Source organism: Antedon bifida, chromosome 10 (assembly GCF_963402885.1).
Source record: "Antedon bifida chromosome 10, ecAntBifi1.1, whole genome shotgun sequence".
In the NCBI taxonomy this organism is placed as follows: Eukaryota; Metazoa; Echinodermata; class Crinoidea; order Comatulida; family Antedonidae; genus Antedon; species Antedon bifida.
Genome location: NC_136235.1, coordinates 17,364,797 through 17,384,681, shown reverse-complemented (window position 1 = coordinate 17,384,681; position 19,885 = coordinate 17,364,797). Strand labels below are relative to the sequence as shown.

Below are 19,885 nucleotides of genomic sequence, written 5' to 3'. Positions count from 1 at the left end.
GTTTTGTGTGATTATATTTTGGTCAAATTTTGTCAATACGCACACATTAACATTTTTCATATACATTCTAAATCTTGATCGTTGGTCGTAGATCATTATTTCAACTAGGCAGTACTCCGGTTATTGGAGTAAGCACTACAGAATTGTCTTAACCATTATTGATCAGAAAAAAAATTGCTGGTAGTTTCTTTTAAAAATTCTATTGATTAGGCCTATTCTGCGAGTTCACAGTACAAATAGCTATAATGTTATTCATGGATTTCATATGGGTTTTATTTTTGCATTCGAACCCAAAGATTAAGTCTGTTATCGTAATATTTAATTGTAAGTAAGAGAGGATAATTAATTCTACCTTTTCCCATATTGGAAATGTCAGTTTACAGGGAGTAAAACATGTAATTTATGTCACTGACTTTATTTTACACCCATTGCATTTCTTGTCGTTTGACTTGCCTATTTTGAACAGATATGCATTTGTTGGATAAATATTGTGTATTATTTTCCATGACAGTACATTTAATTGAGCCTCAGGTGCAGTCTGATATTCTTTGCCATATTTTATCCCAGTTGAAAACACAATTCGTACTTTTCCCAATAATTTTGACATTTTGGTGTTGAATACATTTTTGAAAGGATGATGTTCTCTAAAAAGTTTTGGAGAACATTTGTCGTGCAGATACAATAATAGACTAGGGGGTCGGTCAACTTGTACTACCAAGATAGCGATTTTTTGGGGTGTTACTATGGATTGTGAAAAGCGTAATCACGGTTTTAGGGTGGTTAGTTTTATCTAAAATTTGTTTAGGAGAGACCGGAGTATTATCAGCGTTGTAGATGTCACGAAGTGTCAAGATCCCGGCCGGCTTGATAAAAGTATATACAGTCATAAAGTGTTTTACCGTAGTGTGTTATTTTATGTTTTTCCAAATTATTTCATTTATTGGTTCTTTTACATTATGGTTGTGATAGTCATTATTTGTAAACCAATCAACAATCAATTGTGTGTAAAAGGTGGGGAGAGAATTGATTTTTTAGGACAGTGTTTGTTCATAGGCCTAATAGCTTTATTGAACTTGCCGTTGTCTTTCATTCAATGATGTACAAAAGTCACTGCTTTATTCAACTGGGCATAATAGGCCATGCATTTCAGACTACACAATGGAGCGTTTTAATACAAATATTGTGTACATAATAATATGATTTTTACACTCGATCAGTTTATCCTGGTATTTTTGTTGTACTGAGTACCGAATAAAACAAACAAACAAACAAATATCAGAAATTGACTTCTAAATATACCAATACAATGCATCTTGATGTTTTGGCAATTCAAAAATATTATTTAATAGAGGGCAGCATATCATATCTGTTTCAGTCGCCGAGAGAGGGGGTGATCGGAAAATAGAAGAGAAAACAAAAAAAGAGGATCGGTTTGTTTGTGAGACAAAAAACTGCTGTATTTACCTCGATTTTAGTGTTTCCTTGCTGCTGGTCTTTTATAAACATCACTGTTTCTAAATAGAGCTAAAAATAGAGATACAATGCCTGAAGTCAGAGATAAAACCCTAGGCTCTGGAGCTAAAGGTAAGTCGTTTTGTTTTACTTTAGACGAAGAACTTGCCTTTCGACGTCGTAGGCCTGGTGGTGGTCTAGCCGGAGAATCCGTCTAGCCTAGGCCTAGCCTATAATAGGCCTAGGCCTAGTAGGCCCAGGCCTAGCATGCCCAGGCCTAGGCCCCTGCTGAGCTAGGAATCTAGGCCTAGGCAGTACCCACTACTACTTCTAGCGTAGGCCTAGTTTAAGCCTTCACTCACTGTTACTGTAGTCCTCGCTCGGCCTTACAGTATAAAAAGCTGTTACTAGGCCTAGGCCTATAATTAGGCATTTATTAACAAGCATCCATCCATCACATCATTTATTAAAACAACAAAGAAATATTTATCATGTTCATTTTGATTCGTTCAAAAGTTTGAGGCACCATCAAAATCAAAATATATAGGCCTAGGATATATAATTATAGACTAGCTAGGGCCTCTCTTAGGCTTACTAAAATGGTGAGGACAAGAACTGTGATCATTAAGGTCACAATAATTTATTTTTCTTGGAAAACTGTAGTACAGTACATAATGTTTACTGCCGCCTCCTATAAATCGGCTACATCATTTTAAAAACTGAACATAAAGATTCACACATGTTCATTTTCCGTAACAAATACTGGCACTGTTCAATTCTTTCATGATTTTCCATTATTTAACAACACAGCGTGCGCCGTTTTTCGTGAAACAGAACAATGTTAATGTAACTAACCCTCTACTTTTCTACCCTACCCCCCTCCACCTCCTCCCTCCCCAAAAATCAGCAGTGATAATGGTATTGGGTTATAATCGTCACAAATAATGTTCCCATTTTATTTAAGAATAAAATATATTAATTTTTTTAAGTGCAAGTTGATTTTTTTCAGCTTCCTTTGAAACCATTTAAACCTTAAATGTTTATTTGGTTAAAAGCTAACCTAGCCATTAAAGAAGCATCATGTGCTAACACAATTTGTTTGTGTTCCTAATTGATAACTGAATCCATAAAGCCCATATTTTGCATTCTCTGCATACTTTATATCACTATGCTTCCTATTTGAATTGGATTACAAACTGCTAGTGCTACAGATTGTGTTGGTAATGGACCTATTTCATAGGATTGCCTTCTGTAAGATCCCATAATAAAGGGAATACTAATGCGGGACAATATGGTTGGACACCATAGGAGATGGTCTCGAACGTACTCTTTCTAATAGGGGTTACTGTGCTTTAGATCTACTGTACCTACCTGGATCTACCTGGATTTTTAGACTTGAAACATGCTTCTGTGCCCCTCTTGACCAGAACATATTCTTTGATTCATATATGGACTGTATACAGTATGTTTGTGTTTGAATATTATAATTAGTTTAAACTAATAATTAATAAAACCTAACAAACTAATTAATTAATTAATGTACTGCATTAATAACTGTAATTAGATAATAAATAAAATACCAAAATAATTATTTGAAAATGTGCTTAAAAAATCTGTTTTGGTAATCTCATTAAAAGATTAATGCTATACTGTAGTGTACTGTAGGTAACATGTACAGTACTATACAGTATTATGCAGTATTGGGCCACCCGAGTCAGCATTGCTTGCTTTACTAGGTTATTTCATAATTTGTACGGTTTTTATCATCATCCTTATCAACTAAATAAATTCTTTGTCATGGTACTTTACAGTTACCAATTAATCAACACTGATAAATGATGCACAGATCAACAGATGCAAAAATGTTAAAAGTACAATACAGTTTTTTAAAAAAATAATAAAAATTAAGAATTTTATGCTTGAATGTCACAATAAATGTAAACGGAAAAATTATTAATTTAAAAAAAAAATTACAATATTGTATTACACTATAATATTTAATAGACAGAAGATTTAAAAAATAATTGTTTTAAATACTACTGTAGACATTTGATGCACTTGCATGCATGCACTTGTAATAAAACTAAAAATAAATTCAGCTACTAATATAAAAAAAAAGCATTATTTAGTATTCAGTAGTATGCATCCATGTAATGATTTTTCCGTCTGTCACGTTAGGCCATAAAACATTGAGAGATCATATAGCATATGGCTAGCATAACAGGTTGTTATCATTTTTCATGAATTCTTTCAACAATTTATTATCGTCAATTTCATCATATTCGTAAATTGAAAAAAACGAAATCTTGGTACTATGACAACTAGATCCTCTAAGAATTCATAATGTATTCTGCGAGTTAAACTTCGTATTTGTTCTGGATATTATTTTGAGGCTTGTACAAGGCGCTGTGTTTTGTATCATGTTGTACATACGTTCGTTATAGATGGGTGTATTCAGTAGAAAATGTAAAGAAAGTATTAGTGTAATACAGCCTCGGAGGATTACATTTGCATGTCGTATGTCATCTAGACCTTTAATAGTTACATCTTGATAATAATTTCCAGGTAAGATACAGCATCATCTATGTTGTTTTGTACTCTAATTAAAACGATTGTCTCTTCTTAGATTTTCAAAGAAAGATCTTACAGTACTGTAGGTTGTGAATTTTCATTAATTAATGATTTAACAAGCTGACCACAAAATTCTGGCAGAAATGGACTAATTGATGACACTGTAATTAACAGTGATTTATAATGTTTCTTATTTTATTTCAATTTTGTCAGGGTTACAAACTACACTATCCTCACTAATTATTGCAATGTAGCTTCAATCGGATAAACATTTATAGATTTGAAATATTTTACTATAAAAATATCTAAAATCAATAATTTTGATTCAATTTGTACATGAAGTAAACATTAATTTTTATTATATTGTTTATACAAGTCTGAAGTGAACAACATGTTAATTAACTGTTATTTGGTAATTACTGTAATTTGAAAAGTACGCCAATTGTCTCTCTTCTAAAACCATACGGTAGGCCTACAGTACAGTATGAAAATTGATTGTTTTACTTATTATTTTCTTTTCTTTATAATAGTAATACTGTATTAAAGAAATTGCCAACACATTTTTTGGGTAACAAAATACTATTTTAGCAGAGAATAAGATAAAATATATTTGTTAACACATACTGTATAATGTAATACGTTCTTAAATCTATTGATACTTTTTACTGTAATTTATCGCAGTACAATTTTTTCTTTGAAAGTATTCCTAATACTCCAAATGATATCTGTTGAGGTAGGAAAAGGTTTAGAACTGTGTGTGAAACTAAAAGTAAGGGTTAAGTACAGTGAAGAGGAATAATAGAAAAGCATGGTTTTGTAGATAACATTTTGACGTTTTAGCCAATGCTTTTTGTATCTTTTCCTCTGTAGTATCCGTGTATTTCAAACGCTTATCTCGGCTGAAACAACTTTGTTTATCTCCGCATCCACTAGCATTCTTGAAGATGTAAGTGGTATTTATAGAACAGGTGATCTGAAAGCTCTCGGTAGGAAATAAAGTGCATCTAGTGCATGCAATCAGTTCAGTGGCCAATTATCTACCCGCATAGCTACCTACAGGCTGCTACATATCAGGTTTCACCGGTGTTCAACATAGGTGCAACCGCCCATCCATAATAAATCGGCATGACACAGTTGGCCTAGCATTAATGACAGTGCATACCGTAGGGTAATTGACGTTGTTTTCCAGTATTAACTATTAAATATTGTATGAATACATTATAAAAACGTGTAGTATTTCACAGGTACAACGTTATTCATGGTTGTACAACACAAAATTAACATTATAATAGTAATGTATTTGCGAGTCTTATTGTACACATAATCTAGACAGTTAGTTGACAACATGCATGCATTAAATACCGCAATTAATGTTATGTTCAAACGAATTGGGTATGTATGAGTGTTAGTTTACCGATGTAACGCATAAACGTAATACGTCTTGACTTGATGAAAATCAATCTTAAAATCAATGGTTATCATTGATTTTTTCAGGCAACACAGGATGAGAAGATGTTTAGTCTGTACTGTACCGTTGTATTCTGTTATTGTTTTTGAGTTTACATATTTACATACATAAACAACATTATGCTACTTTCTCATGTCCATTATTTATTTACCTATTTTCTTTGAGTAGCAGTCTCAGTGTACCACTGCTTTTCCAAGGCCCTATGACACATCATTAACATAAAGGATATTAAAATAGATATCTTGAACCCCCATACAATAATAAGAAAAATTACAGATGAAATGTTGTGTTCTTATTAAAATTGCAATAATTTATCCACAAAGCAGTTTTTATTACAATTCTACAATACTTGTAAACATGCCTCAAATTAAAAAATCATCCCATCTCCTTCTTTTAGAAGTAGGTATGGTCCTTCAGGTTATTTTTAAATACTGACCCAAATTGACTAAACCATTACCGTATATCCTCTGGTATAATCCCACCTGGCTATAACACGGAATTGGGCCGATTTTGTGGGGAAGACTATACCATGAAAAAAATGATTGTAAAGCATTTCGTGTAAAACTCATAAACTGGCGAGAGAGAGACATACAACCAGACCAAAAGTCAATACTGGGACTATACCCAGGTATGTCTGTTTAGTTTGTGAAAATTAGACATGAAGTAGAGGGTAGGATTAGACCCGAAGTGGGATTATACCCCCGAGGATATGGTGGTAGTCTTAACAAAAACCTTGATTGTTTTTGTAAATTTCAAAAAATGAGTATAATCTCATACAGTATGAAATTTCAAAAAATTATAATATACTGACCAAAACCTATGGGCCAGTTGGTGTCATGGAGATTTTACAGGCCCATCATGAGTTGTACTGGCCATTGGTCAAAATGGTTTGACCATTAATTGTCAATGTATTGTAAGCTACAGACAACAACATTCCATTTAATTTTACATTTTCCTTTTAATTGGTCATAGAATATACTGTACTGTACATGGTCACCACAATACCTTTGTTTTTAAGAGGAAGTTGAGTACTGTAATTTGTTGTGTTGACATGTGTTTTAAATCTCAAATCGATGAGTTGGAAAATCAAACAGTTCTGCTTTCTGATTGTAAATCTTTTTGTGTACATTTTCTAGATTCATACCACTTTCAAATGTCCGTAGAGATTACCAATTTAAATTTACATTCTAGCCTGTTTAAAATTACTGCAGACCTTTGATTTTTTTCATGAAAAAGATAATAGGCTATTCAGTAGACAATAAAAAAGAATAACATGACATAACAAGAGAGGATACAATCTTTCCTTCAAAATGGCCTGCATTTTGGAAGTGGACTTTTCCCTAATAGTCAATATAAGACAAACGAATAGGAAAGGTATCATTTTAACTTTATGTGTGAAATTAATTTGTTGGCTTTTTAATTAACTACAGTTATTTAATGAGTACATCACATTCATAGTACAGCATTGAACTTTTGGCTTAGTAACGCCTTTAGAACTCCCTAATCAGGGAAAACTCTATTTAATGGGAACACCTCTATTAAGAAGATACCTCTATTCAGGGGACGCCTCTTACTAATAGACACCTATTAAAGGGACAATTTCCTGTTAAATAATCAAGAAAAACATATAGTTTACCACTATGACCAACCCTTATTCAGGGGACACTTATCCATTCAGAGGAAACTTTGTTGGTCCTAAAAGTGTCCCCTAAATAGAGGCCTTAACAAAGGTTTATACATACAGTAATGCTATTCAAATAAAAATACAAAATGAAAATACAATGTGTCATGACTTATTGACTTAACATGGATAGTGTATCACTTGAATAAATTGGATTGCCGTAGCAATATCAACAATAACTGACACTGGTGTAGTATGCAGCATTGTGTCTTGGGTTATTTTAATTACGCATTTGATTCATTACTGTATGATCTAATTATGTGGAATTGATCTGTCTAATGCAGACTCAGTGTTACAATACATGTGTTTATTTGACATTTATGTTGTCCATTACATAAATTAGTGCTCAGCAAACCTATAAAATGACCAAATAAGGATACAAATTGAATAAATTAACTTGCTGATTGAATAATTAATGTACTGTAAAATTGAACAATACAGTAATAATAACGGTACTTTATAATTGAATTATTAATTACTGTGTGTTTATTAAAAAATCCTGACATTGGAAGACAGTGTATACTGTAAAACCTCTACAATGACCAAATAAGGATAAAAATTGAATAAAATTAACTTGCTGATGGAATAATTACTGTAAAATAATAATAACTGTACTTTATAATTAAATTATTAATTACTGTGTGTTTATTAAAAAATTGGACAACCTTGCACTGGCGGCAGACGACGGCGTACTGTAAAATATTTTATTTTTATTTTATGGGCTAAAAAATTAAATTGACCGTACATTCATCAGCCATACTAAATTGAAATATTTTGTCATTCCATCCAGCAGATAAATAATTTTAAAAACCCTAGCACTGGCAGAAAACGTACTGTAAAATATTAATTTTTATTTTATGTTCTAAAAAATGAACTTACACATACTGTACTGTAGTGTAGCTATACTAAATTGAAATATTTTGTCATTTCATCCAGCAGATAAATAATTCAGCCTTAAAGTCTATTTTTGTTTATCTCGTCAATATGATACGAATGAAAGATTTAAATTATAATTATTTTAGTCAATCGCAGCAGAGTCCTAATTCACATCCTACGTACGTACGTCTGTTGTTGACATGACCTGACTCATAATATCCTGAATTTATATTTATTGACGTAGAGAGCGGCGCTTTTTATAGCGCGCCATTCTCTGTTGGTAAATTCAGTGAAATCGTTAGCACTTTTGACAGGAAATTATGCTATTGATTCTCTTTTATTTTCATTCATTTTGATATTGCATTTTGTCGTGGTTGATGAACCCATTTCTGTCGGCTATTGGGTGCCATTACCACAAGGATCAATTTCCTTATACTGTTTGCCATTCAATTAGTAACCTATATTGTTATTATAATATTAAATTTTGCTACTCTTTCATTTGTAATTTATATTTTAGTGTATGATTTATTTATTGTACTAATAATTGTTGAGTTGGTGAACAGTTCAATAAGGATCAATTTTAAGCTCAGCTACAGGCATGAATTTTAGATATATTTCATAAAATGCTACGTACATAAATTACGATGGGAAAAAACATAATTAAAAAATGTTCAAATACATAATTTTGCTATAAAAACCAGTCAGACTTTTTTCAGTAGTTAGATAGTTAAATCCGGTGACTCCCAAAAAAATATGGAAAAAAATTTTGGGCATTTCAAAATATGTGTCTTTTTTTAACATAGTTTTTCAATATTCATTCAATTTTTTTTTCCAAATACAAAACAAATGACATAAAGGAAAATAGACAAAACTAGTTGGCCAATAATGATATAAAATGTTGTTCATCTTCTATATTTTCATGTTGTTTGTGGTTGATTACTATACTGTAGGCTACTGAGGCTATTTTTCAAAATGTTTTTGTAAAATTAATTATTAACCTATTTTCTCTATTTATTTATTTTTTAATTTTATTTTTTTCGTATTCGTATTAATATGTTATATCTTGGGGTGGGTCAAACTTAAAGTCTTTCTGACTTATATGACTCTCCCCCCACATGATTACTTCATTGCATTTATTATACTGTATGTATGTTATAATATTGTGGAAATAAATTGAATTGAATTGAATATCCATTATTAGATAAAAACAATTTATATTTTTCAGTGTGATTTACCAAGTTTTGTAATAATTAATATTAATTATTAATTGTTGTGCTTGCTAAAACCCATTCTGCTCCTGGGTAGTTATATGTAGAGAGATCAATTCTATTATCAACATGACATTTCATTTATGATATTTCTCAACATTTTATCGAATAGTTGTTAAATGATAACTACAGTACATAATACAATTGATATTGACAATATTGAATTTTTTTAATAAAAAAAAAGTTAACTAAATATTTGTTTTCTTTTTATTTCATTTTTAACTAATAATTTATTTCAATGTAATAAGGAATCCTTTTTGAAAGATGTTTGTCGCCCTCTATAGTACAAGTAAATTATCCATGCATAACAGTACGCAAAGTTCATGTCATGTAAAAATGTAAATTAGAATATTCCTATGTGTTTGTGTCAAATTCGTTATAGCCGTAATGATCTCTGATACTAAGTTGTTATGGCTCAAAATATATTTGTTTTTATTTTCTGAATTACTATACACTGCCAGTGTATAGTAATTCAGAAAATAAAAACAATCTATTTAGTTTTATTTACTTTATGTACCATCTACTTTTTCTAAAAATTTGTTTGTAAATATTGTACATTTGATGGCAAAATTAGTAAGATTGCTCACATCATATTTTACATTTTTTTAATTAATTTTTTTTGCATATAAAACCACCATTTTCTGATGAAATATTTAACAATCATAAAATAATAGCCACTTTTTCATTGTTATTATTGTTTAGTTGTCTTGTCTAATTTTTACCCATTCAAAAAATATAGGTCTTTGCATACCAATTATCATTAATATCTAATTAGACAGAAAGTCCTAATGCCTACTGTTTGATCCTTTCTTCCCCCCCCCCCCCCCCCACCACCTTCTCTATTAAGTTATAATGCTTTAATACTTTAAAATATATATTTTTTAATAGACCTGCAAATAAAATTATTAACATTGCACAAAACTACAAAGAATTCTAAATTAAGTTGAGACAACATTCTGAACTAAACCGCTTTCAACAGTAAAATTCATTAATATATAAGTACAATTTCTCTACGTCATATAATTTTCAAATCTCTTCTGAATATCTTAAGATTTGGACTTAGACAGTTGTCTAATAAGATGTCTACAAAAAAATGTGATGTGCCTATATATGGCCATGATGATGTCATATCACTACCATATTTGGGCACATCACTACCATATTTGGGCACATCACACTTTTTTTGTCAAACTAGTTTGATAGTGTACTGGAGACAGAGCTTTAGAAACCACTTTGCGGCTCATATTTTAAATACATTATTCAAAAGTGAGTTTTTACAGTTGAATAATCAATACATAGCTGATGAACAAGTAAAGTGAGATTTGTACTGTATTAAATTCTCACTAGTATCTTTAATTTTCTTCCTATATATTTTTTAATAATATAATAAGTATACATTTAAGTTAGCTTAATGACCCATATCTACAAATAGTTAGAAGTTTACAAAAGGTTTATTAGGTTCAGGAAAAAAAAGAATTACCAATTATATAGGGAGACATTTTTTATTTTCCTACTTTACACTAGAGATATATAGGTTTTTAAACCTTAATTTGCTTTCCAAAAAAAAAAAAAAATTTCCAAGTAAATTACAGTATTTCAAACATTTGTAATGTTTACAATTTTCGTTTTTGCGATTGTGAGTCCCAAAATTAGCCAAACGTCGTTTATGATCATATTATAAGGGGATTATTAGGAATCAGCATGCTATCAAAATGAGGGACTCAATGGAAGATTGGGGAAATCCCTTTCTCATCAGGGATGCTTTCAAAGTTTAAATGGGTCATGTGTACACTGGGCCTCCAAGACAGCTTCTTCCATCACCAGAACTATAAGGAGGGCTTTAACATTTTTAACATTGGTTTTTTTACCACTCTTAAGTAGGTTGCTGTATTTTACAATATCACCATTTTGTACCATTTTTACCGTTTTGTAACTAAATCTTGTGTTTGTGCTGATTATTAGTTTGTACCTTCTACATGAGAAGGAAACACTGTTGACCTGTATTTCTCAATTATTAACTATACTATTTTATTACTATATTTCAATTTATATAATAACGTTTTTGAATTCAATACACACGCCTATTTGAATTTTCATCATATAATTTGCGTAATAACCTTCTTTTGTTACTCTCTTTTTTAATGGTGAATCAACTCTTGAGCAACGTTATTGCAATGCAGGTTTGAGAATTTAATTGTACAGAGTACCCTTTATCTATCCAACAGCTTATTATTTATTCTTTGAATAAAGTAAGTGTTAGGTAATTTAGTTAAAATGCATTATGCGATGGTAGTCATGCTAATTTAACAGATTGTGTGTGTTGATTGTGGATGGCGTAGTATTGAAACGATCCGTCTACCAGTAGAAGAAACCCATTATAACAACAGTTGAGATACAGAGAAGCTATTGATTTCACATTCTGTGCTGTTTAGTCCCAACGAGTCAAGCTCATTCAGTCGTTTCACAAATGAGCAAATTATTAAAATTCACGCTACAGTAGGTTTATGCCAATTGATATCAAGCAAGACAACGATGATGAGGCTGTGAGGAGAAGGAGGAGGAGTCGTAGAAGTAGGAGTGTGGTAGTACCATCAAACAGGCCTAAACAATACACAATAATTGGAATATATAGTTTACTCGGATTTAATATATGAAAATGATAGCAGATTTTGAATGTATATATGAAATCGACCCCGAAAACGATGGTAAGGTAATATACTATGATATTTTCAACTGATATATTTTTTTTTGATTATTTCTATTGTTATCAATGTTATATTTACTGTCCTGAAATTATATTATTTTCATCTAAGGACGTTGTATTGTCTATTCTAAACATACTAGTACTGTCGGTATGCTCACATAAATTTAGAGCAATAAAATAAATGATTTATACAGAATGAATTGGCAACATTAGCTTGGTTTGGATTTAAATCTAGGTTGGTTTGTCCATTGTGTGTTGCTGTGCTGTTGTTGAGTCATCAGTATATTTTTGAAATGTAGAAAAATGTATTATTTGTAATTCAAACGATAGCGAAATATTGCACTGCAATTGTATTATATAAGTATGTTAATGTGATATGACCATATATGGCCTAGTATAATCTATGCTTCCACTAATTCTCTCCAAAATGTCATACTTCGTCTTCCATACGTATTTGTTTGTATTGGTTCATTGTACAGGTGTTTTAAAACAAATCTATGCTATACATTTTGGTTGAATATCATCAAAAATCATAATTACAGTATTCTAATTTCTAACGAGTGTCGCGTGTTCTTAATTGATGGCTAGCCAAGGTTGATGGTACTTGTTGTTTCCAGTAATTGTATTACTAACTACATTCATCAACAAAACAATAGCATCCTATTCATAATAATATATTGTTTTGTTTTTGTATATCCAAACAATGCAGTAAAATAATGTGTTGTTTCCAGTAATTGCATTACTATAAACTACATTCATCAACAAAACAATAGCATCATAATAATATATTGTTTCCTTTTTGTATCCAAACAATGCAGTCAATAAATGTATACACAGTACATTTACAGTATCTTTTTATAACCTTCCCATGTACAAATCTGATATACTGTAATACAATGGATGTGTGCAATAAAAAATGTATAACAAATGATATGCAGCCAATGTGGGAGAATTTAGACAACATTTTGGTCGCCATATTGAAGCCAAGATGGCAGCTAATTTTCAAATGTAGAACTTTCCCAGTACAATTCCAATCATTTTGATAAACCATCTATAGATGCATATAGTAGTGATCATTTGTATTCAACAAACAACTGTACTGTAAAACTCATTATTTACAGATACTGTAGATATTATATCTTATTAGCAGATTTTGCATATTTTTATTTGTTTCCAACTACTGTACAATAGTTCCATAGTATTGTTTTAATGAGATTTTATTTAGTTTTTTAAATCATGATCATTTGGATCCACCCAAATAGAACATCTTCAATCTAAAATTATAAATTATTTTAAGAAAGAATTTATTTTATTTTAAATGAAAAATTGTTATGGACGGTAACAAAAATGTATAGTAGTATATTAAAAAGTGCCATTCTAGTAAAGATGAAAACTGTATCATATCATTATATTGTCATTATTTTCTTAAACTACAGACTATATGAATAACTGTGTACTGTACCCCAAAGACAAATATTAGTCAGCGCATAATTGCCATTTTAATTTATAATCAAGTATAGTACAGTATCTTTGCTTCAAATCTAATATTACTTTTTCACTTCCTGTTTCCTATTAAATGAAGGTACAGCAAGATTGTTGTTTATAATTATTTTTATTTGTTTTATTATATTGATAATTATTTTTACAGTGGAGTCATTGTCCCTAGGGTGGTTTACATAACTGGATGTTTTATTATCTATGAGAGTTCATCTTCAGGTCATGCTTAATGTATGCTCTAATTGTTGATTTTAAACAACTGTATTGTACTAATTTATTTTATTTCCATCGAGTGTTACTGTTTATAATGAAAAACATATTTTTGACACTGATATCATGGATGCAAGTCACATTAATTTTTTTAAATCTATAAACATAAGGATATGCCATCATTTTCCTGAAACTTTGAACAACCAACTACCTAAATTAATTGTTAAATAAAAACCACTGTAAACCCTATAAAACAAAATTAGACTATACAGATTTGTAATATTTTAAATATCTATAAACATAAGGATGCCATCATTTTCCTGAAACCTTGAACAACCAACTACCTAAAATGAATTGTTAATTAAAAACCACTGGAAACCCTCATAACAAAATTAGACTATATATATTTATAATATTTCAGCAAACTGGTAATGTACAGTCAGTAGGTTTCCTATATGACCTCAATACGATCACACTATTATAATCCATAATTTAAACACTAAAATGATTTTTCAGTTGATCACATTTCTATTCCTAGGTGTTAAAATGTAACAAACTATTCTCACTTCATCCCCAGTAAGGTGAAGTGGTTGTCATTTTTCTTGATTACTGGATTTTTTTAATGGTTTTCATCATAAATATAGTTTCATACTACAGTATCTACATTTTTCTGACATAGTAGTAGGTACGTGTATTCAGATACTGTAAGACCCAACCAAGATTTGAATTTGTATTTTGTTCCCTGACAACGGTACCACAACTAACAATTGTAATTGAGAAGTTTTTAAAATGGTTAAATCATTATTATTATTTCTCTTAAAACAAAAAGAAAAGATTCATTGGCCATGCTAAATAAAAAGTATAAAGTATGGAACATTTTTTTACTTGAAAAATTAAAGGAAAGAAAAGCAAAGCAAATAGTTCCAATTCCAATGATAATCAAAGACTAGGAACTATTAAGCTACACTACCAAACTTGATGTGACAAAAAATGTGATGTGCCCATATATGGACATGATGATGTCATATCAGTACCATGTTTAGGCATATAACTACCATATTTAGGCATATCACTACCATATTTGGGTGCATCACACTTTTTTTTGTGATCGTCTTTGTTTGATAGTTTAGACAGAGCTTAATAGTTCCTAGTCTTTGGTTTGAAAAGAGCATTTCAGGAAAAAGGAAGTTTTGTCTTTTTCCAGGACTCCCTGAAAGTATAGTTCAGGCCTGGAGATGATAATTTAAAGTAAACATTCACAGTACAGTAGTATTCTTTTGTTGCACAAATGGAGCAACAATCTGTAGATCTATAGATCACTTTTTCTGCTAGTGTCTTTGAAAAGGAGGTTCATTCAAACCTTTGCCATTGATGTTTCCAAGACTCCCTGTAAATAAAAACTGAAAAACTCATGAAACTGTACAGTATAGTTATCACCAGGCTGGGAGACGACCATAATTTAAAGTCAACATTCACAAAGACAAGACACAGAAGAAGATCATTATGTTAAAGTCTAATGATCATTTGTGCATGAATGCCTTTGACTTATATAATACAATAGGGAAATGAAGGTGATCAGAATGCGTTCAGTTATAATTATCAGAATGCGTTCACTTATAATGATCACAATGCGTTCACTTACAATGATCAATAATTCTATGTATTTTTAAATTATGGAAACTAACGATACCCTGTGGGTTTCGTTAGTATGACCTGCAATCAACAACATTGGTACTGCTACAGCATATCAGGTTTTTGCTTTTTATTGAGCTCTGACTACACTATCAAACTAGTTTGACAAAACAAGTGTGATGTGCCCAAATATGGTAGTGATACGCTTAAATATTGTAGTGATATGAAATCATCATATCCATATTATTGACAATCATATTGTTTTGTCGCATAATGTTTGATAGTGTAGACAGAGCTGAATATGCTTTTTAGTTTTGATATCAGGGATATGTACCAAAATAAAATCAAAATATAATCAAAAAAATATAAAATTAAACATCCTAAACTTTCCAAAATCAATATGTTTCTTTTTAAGTAAAAATGTTTATGACTAATAATCGGAATTACATGTATGAGCAAAAAGTTGAATCAAAATGGAACACTCGAAAGTATGACATCCTGGAAGAAATTTCAATCTTTCACAAATCAATAATTCTCTTTTATCAATGATAAAAAAAATAAATAAAATATAGAGAAATATAATGTTCAAATTACTATCATCACATTTCTCCCATAAAATATTTTTAAAAACCTGTGCTGTATTCTCTTTCTTATTATTTTATCCAACTAAAAATGTACAGTACATAAAGTGTTGAATTGAAGTCATATTTTGGTCTATTGTGTACTGTCTATAGGACTATTATTCAAATTTAGAAAGGAGAAACTCAACTAAATGATAATTTTCAACTAAAGAAAGTGGAATTTTATATTATTATACATTTTATTTTACCCAAGACATGCAATTTTGTGTAAACTATACCTCTTTACACTGGCATTGATTTAAATATGATGTTAATTGTATTTATACACCGATCAATAAATCTCTAATGTTCTCCCATTTTCTAAAAAAAAGAACAATACTCCTCATCAATAATGTTTGCAATATAATACAAAATTAACATCACTATAGATTATCATGTACAATTATTAAGGACAGTAAATGTAGAATTTATCTTGATTATTATTGATCTATTATGTATAATCATAATAAGATTGAAATTATGCTAAAAAATAACTGTATTGTCATGTATTGTACACAGAATATATCTCCTTCAGACATCCCTTTGCACAGACAGTTGCTCTTCAATACACTGCAGTTCACCAGTTCCCAGTCCCATTTTTCATCAATTCAAGATTCTGTAGTCCTTCTCTAAACACCTTTATCTCTAAATTTAGACAGTCACTCTACATTGATTGGGAGTAATACTGCTGTTTTTTAATTTTATATTTTTATCCTGGAATCATAAATGTGTATACGCTAATTAGATGTTATTTTAAATAGTGCTTTCATAATTACCAAATTTATATTTATAATTTATAGACTCATTGAGTTATACTGTAATTTACTACTGTATGTCGCTTTTGTTTTCTGTTTTTATTGGTTTTTTTTGTCAAATAAATTAAATAAAAATTGTCATAATTTTGATGATACTCTGGAAAAAATAGTCTCAATTTGTTTTTAAAGCAGATTGTTGCATTTTAAGTTATTTGAAAAAAAAGTACAATAACGCAAAATACATTATTTATTTTTGTGCATTTTTATTTTCTGAGCCAATTTAATATTACTTCTGATGGTAATGCATTAAATGTGAATGAGTACTGTGCTGTATGTAAACATTCAACAAACTTCATTACAAAAGGCGTAAATTGTTTAATGTAATGTTGTCGTAACCATGACAACTTGTACATAATTTATCATGTTTCTATTAAGAAGATTACGCTCATTTGTCACCATAGACAAGTCATTTATCATGCATGAGAGAGTTTATTCAAAAATGGTCTTAACTTTAATTTATTTTATCCTAGTCTTCGTAAAAAAAATATAATTATATATTATGCTGACTTAAAGCTCAGGTACAGGCATGAGTTTTAAATATATCTGGTTGGTTATCAAATATTTTTAACAGAAATCATGACGAAAAAGCATGAATAAAATGGCCAAATACAAAATGTGTGCATTTGTTTTACTTGACCAAAACAGTCCATTTAGAAAGAAGCATGACGTTTATAGTTCAAAACATATAAATTGCAATTTAACATGCTGTTTACGTTATTTAGTTAAAAAATTTGTCAAGTACTGTATTTATGAATTTGCTCGCGAAACTGAAGTGAATTTATGTTTTTAATCAGCATTCTGTTACTGCTAATCTTCAATGGTATAGTTGTTCATTTACAAATTGTTTTATGTGTTAATAGTTTTCTCATGAGTATTCAGAAAGTGTTTTAACACCTTCATGTCGCCAAGACATTTTTCGTAAAGTAAATGTCTCTTAACGTACTTTTAACGCCTTTCACTGTTATCTCCTCCCTCCATGATGTTTCAACAGAATAGTACTGCATTCACATTTCAAAATCATAATAGTTCAACTGAAAATTTTAATGTATTATAGCCAATCTTGTTTTTGGCCATTTGTTGTGTGGACAGGGGTTAAGGTTTGACTTTCTTGCAATATTACTGTACTCTCCTAATACCGGACCCCAGAACTGAAAACCAGACCTTTCTCCTTTTTTACCAGTTAAAAAACATTCCTTAAACAATCTTAAGTTAAGCTTACAGCTTTTTTAATTTCCTTTTTTTAAATGTTTTTTTTTTCTTCTTTATTTAGATACTCTGTTTATTCTATCTGATTTATGATTATGTAATACATAAGGTACAGTCAGTGATTATGTATTGTGTCACTGTCTATAATCTCAGTTTTTTGGGAGGGTTTTTTTTTTGTTTATTAATTAATTTTATAGAACTCTAGAAACCAGACCCAATGTATATTAGGCCAACCCAAAACCTGTCTAGTATTGCAAAAGTTGACTTATTGAATTAATTTCAATTTTGGGTTATAAATTTAAAAAATTAAAAATCATTTCATTTTACAAGACAAACAAAGACAAACCTATTTTTTGAATCAGAAGTCACTGACATGAATGGGTCATATATAGATTTCAATTTTGTAAAATAAATATCAATGTTGTAACCATTTTTTTTTTAGAATATAATATATATTTTGTATTGTTGAAGACATAGAGAATATGACATTCCAAGATTTAATACTACAAGTAGATAACTTAAATATTGTAAAATCCTTGAATTACTAAATATTGCCTCTTTTTCGTACATTATTTTCACTTGTGATACATCTTAAGCATACTTTTTATGCGTCTTAATTCGTTATCCATGCGTTATCGTTAAGCCCCTGTATAGTGCACAATCAGATCTCTTTTTCAAGTGAAGCACTTGCCGCATGTTGAGTTGTGGACACATGATGAGCTCTTATACAAGGTCTTTGCTGGTTAATTTGAACAGTTCACAGGCAAGGAACATGATTGAGATTTTATGCACATTTCATACTTCATGCTTTCTAAAGATTCCTTTATTCGAATTTGACCGTTTAAACTCTTTTATCAATTTCAACTCACCCACCTATTTTGAAAGTTCAAAATAATTGCATTTGGTAGCGCCATAACATTTGTCAAGTCTTGTTTCCATTTATGAGAAAACCTGACCTTAAATGTTAATGAAAGTAGAGCTATCAACAGGACGGTACTGTGCATCTAGATTGTCCACTACCATGTGAATGGATTATGCCGCGGTTCAATATCATAATATCCATTAGGTTGAGATGGCTGACTGTTATTGGCTTGCCAGCTTTAAGGCCAATTTACACAGACAAGCAGTAACAGTAAGCGGAAAACCGCGTAGCTTGTCCCATGTAGAATATAGTTAATTCTTGAATGCTGTATATTCTGTGGCATATTGGCCAATTCAATGTTAAGTGACCGTTGGTATTGGTGCTGGTATTGGTAACTCATCTCATTTCATCCAACCCCAATTCAAGGGGCACCCCTATTAAAGGAACACTTTGGTGTGTCCAAATATGTCCCCGAATTTCATGTCCCCTTCATATGTATCTTTATTGATGATTTGAATGAATAATGATTGCATTTGAACTGAAAGTGAAGGCATGCATTGGCTATGCTAATCATATGTTGAGAAGCCACAGTGTAGAATGAGTTTATACTGACTGATAAATCAAACAAAATTGCCTAAAAAATGATATTCATTTATTTAATGTTAATCTTATGACTAAGACATGACCTAAGTATTCATCACCACCACTATGTTTATATTATTCTCACATAATTTTCACGCATGAGTAAACATTTAATGAAAGTATACTATACTGTCGTAGTCATATGATTATTACATTCAAAAAAATTAATAATATGAAATCTGCTATGAAACACAGCTGCATGCAATAATTATTATATTTATAGTTTAAAGAATATTGTAACAAGAATGACAATCTACTTAAATTTATAATGTGATTATATAAATTATATAAATAGAAATGTGTTTGACCAAGTTCATTGCGCCATAAATGATCACCTCCATTCTATTGTGATTGAGAGTGTAGTGAAATGGTTATAGATGT

At 30.3% G+C, this 19,885-nt stretch overlaps 1 protein-coding gene across 5 annotated transcripts in view; it reads left to right on the top strand.

Annotated features, from left to right (window-relative positions):
• Positions 1-1,411: 1,411 nt before the first annotated feature.
• The window catches only part of LOC144853711 (dystrobrevin beta-like), a 48,995-nt gene continuing 30,521 nt past the window's right edge, over positions 1,412-19,885 (top strand). The window contains exon 1 of one of the 5 annotated variants that reach the window (XM_078711492.1): positions 1,412-1,584. In XM_078711492.1, coding sequence (XP_078567618.1) covers positions 1,542-1,584 — 43 coding nt within the window. In that variant the 5' untranslated portion in view covers positions 1,412-1,541. Of the gene's footprint in view, positions 1,585-11,519; positions 12,027-19,885 lie in introns of those variants that run through there. The other 4 variants (XM_078711491.1, XM_078711490.1, XM_078711496.1 and 1 more) reach the window with 4 other exon arrangements.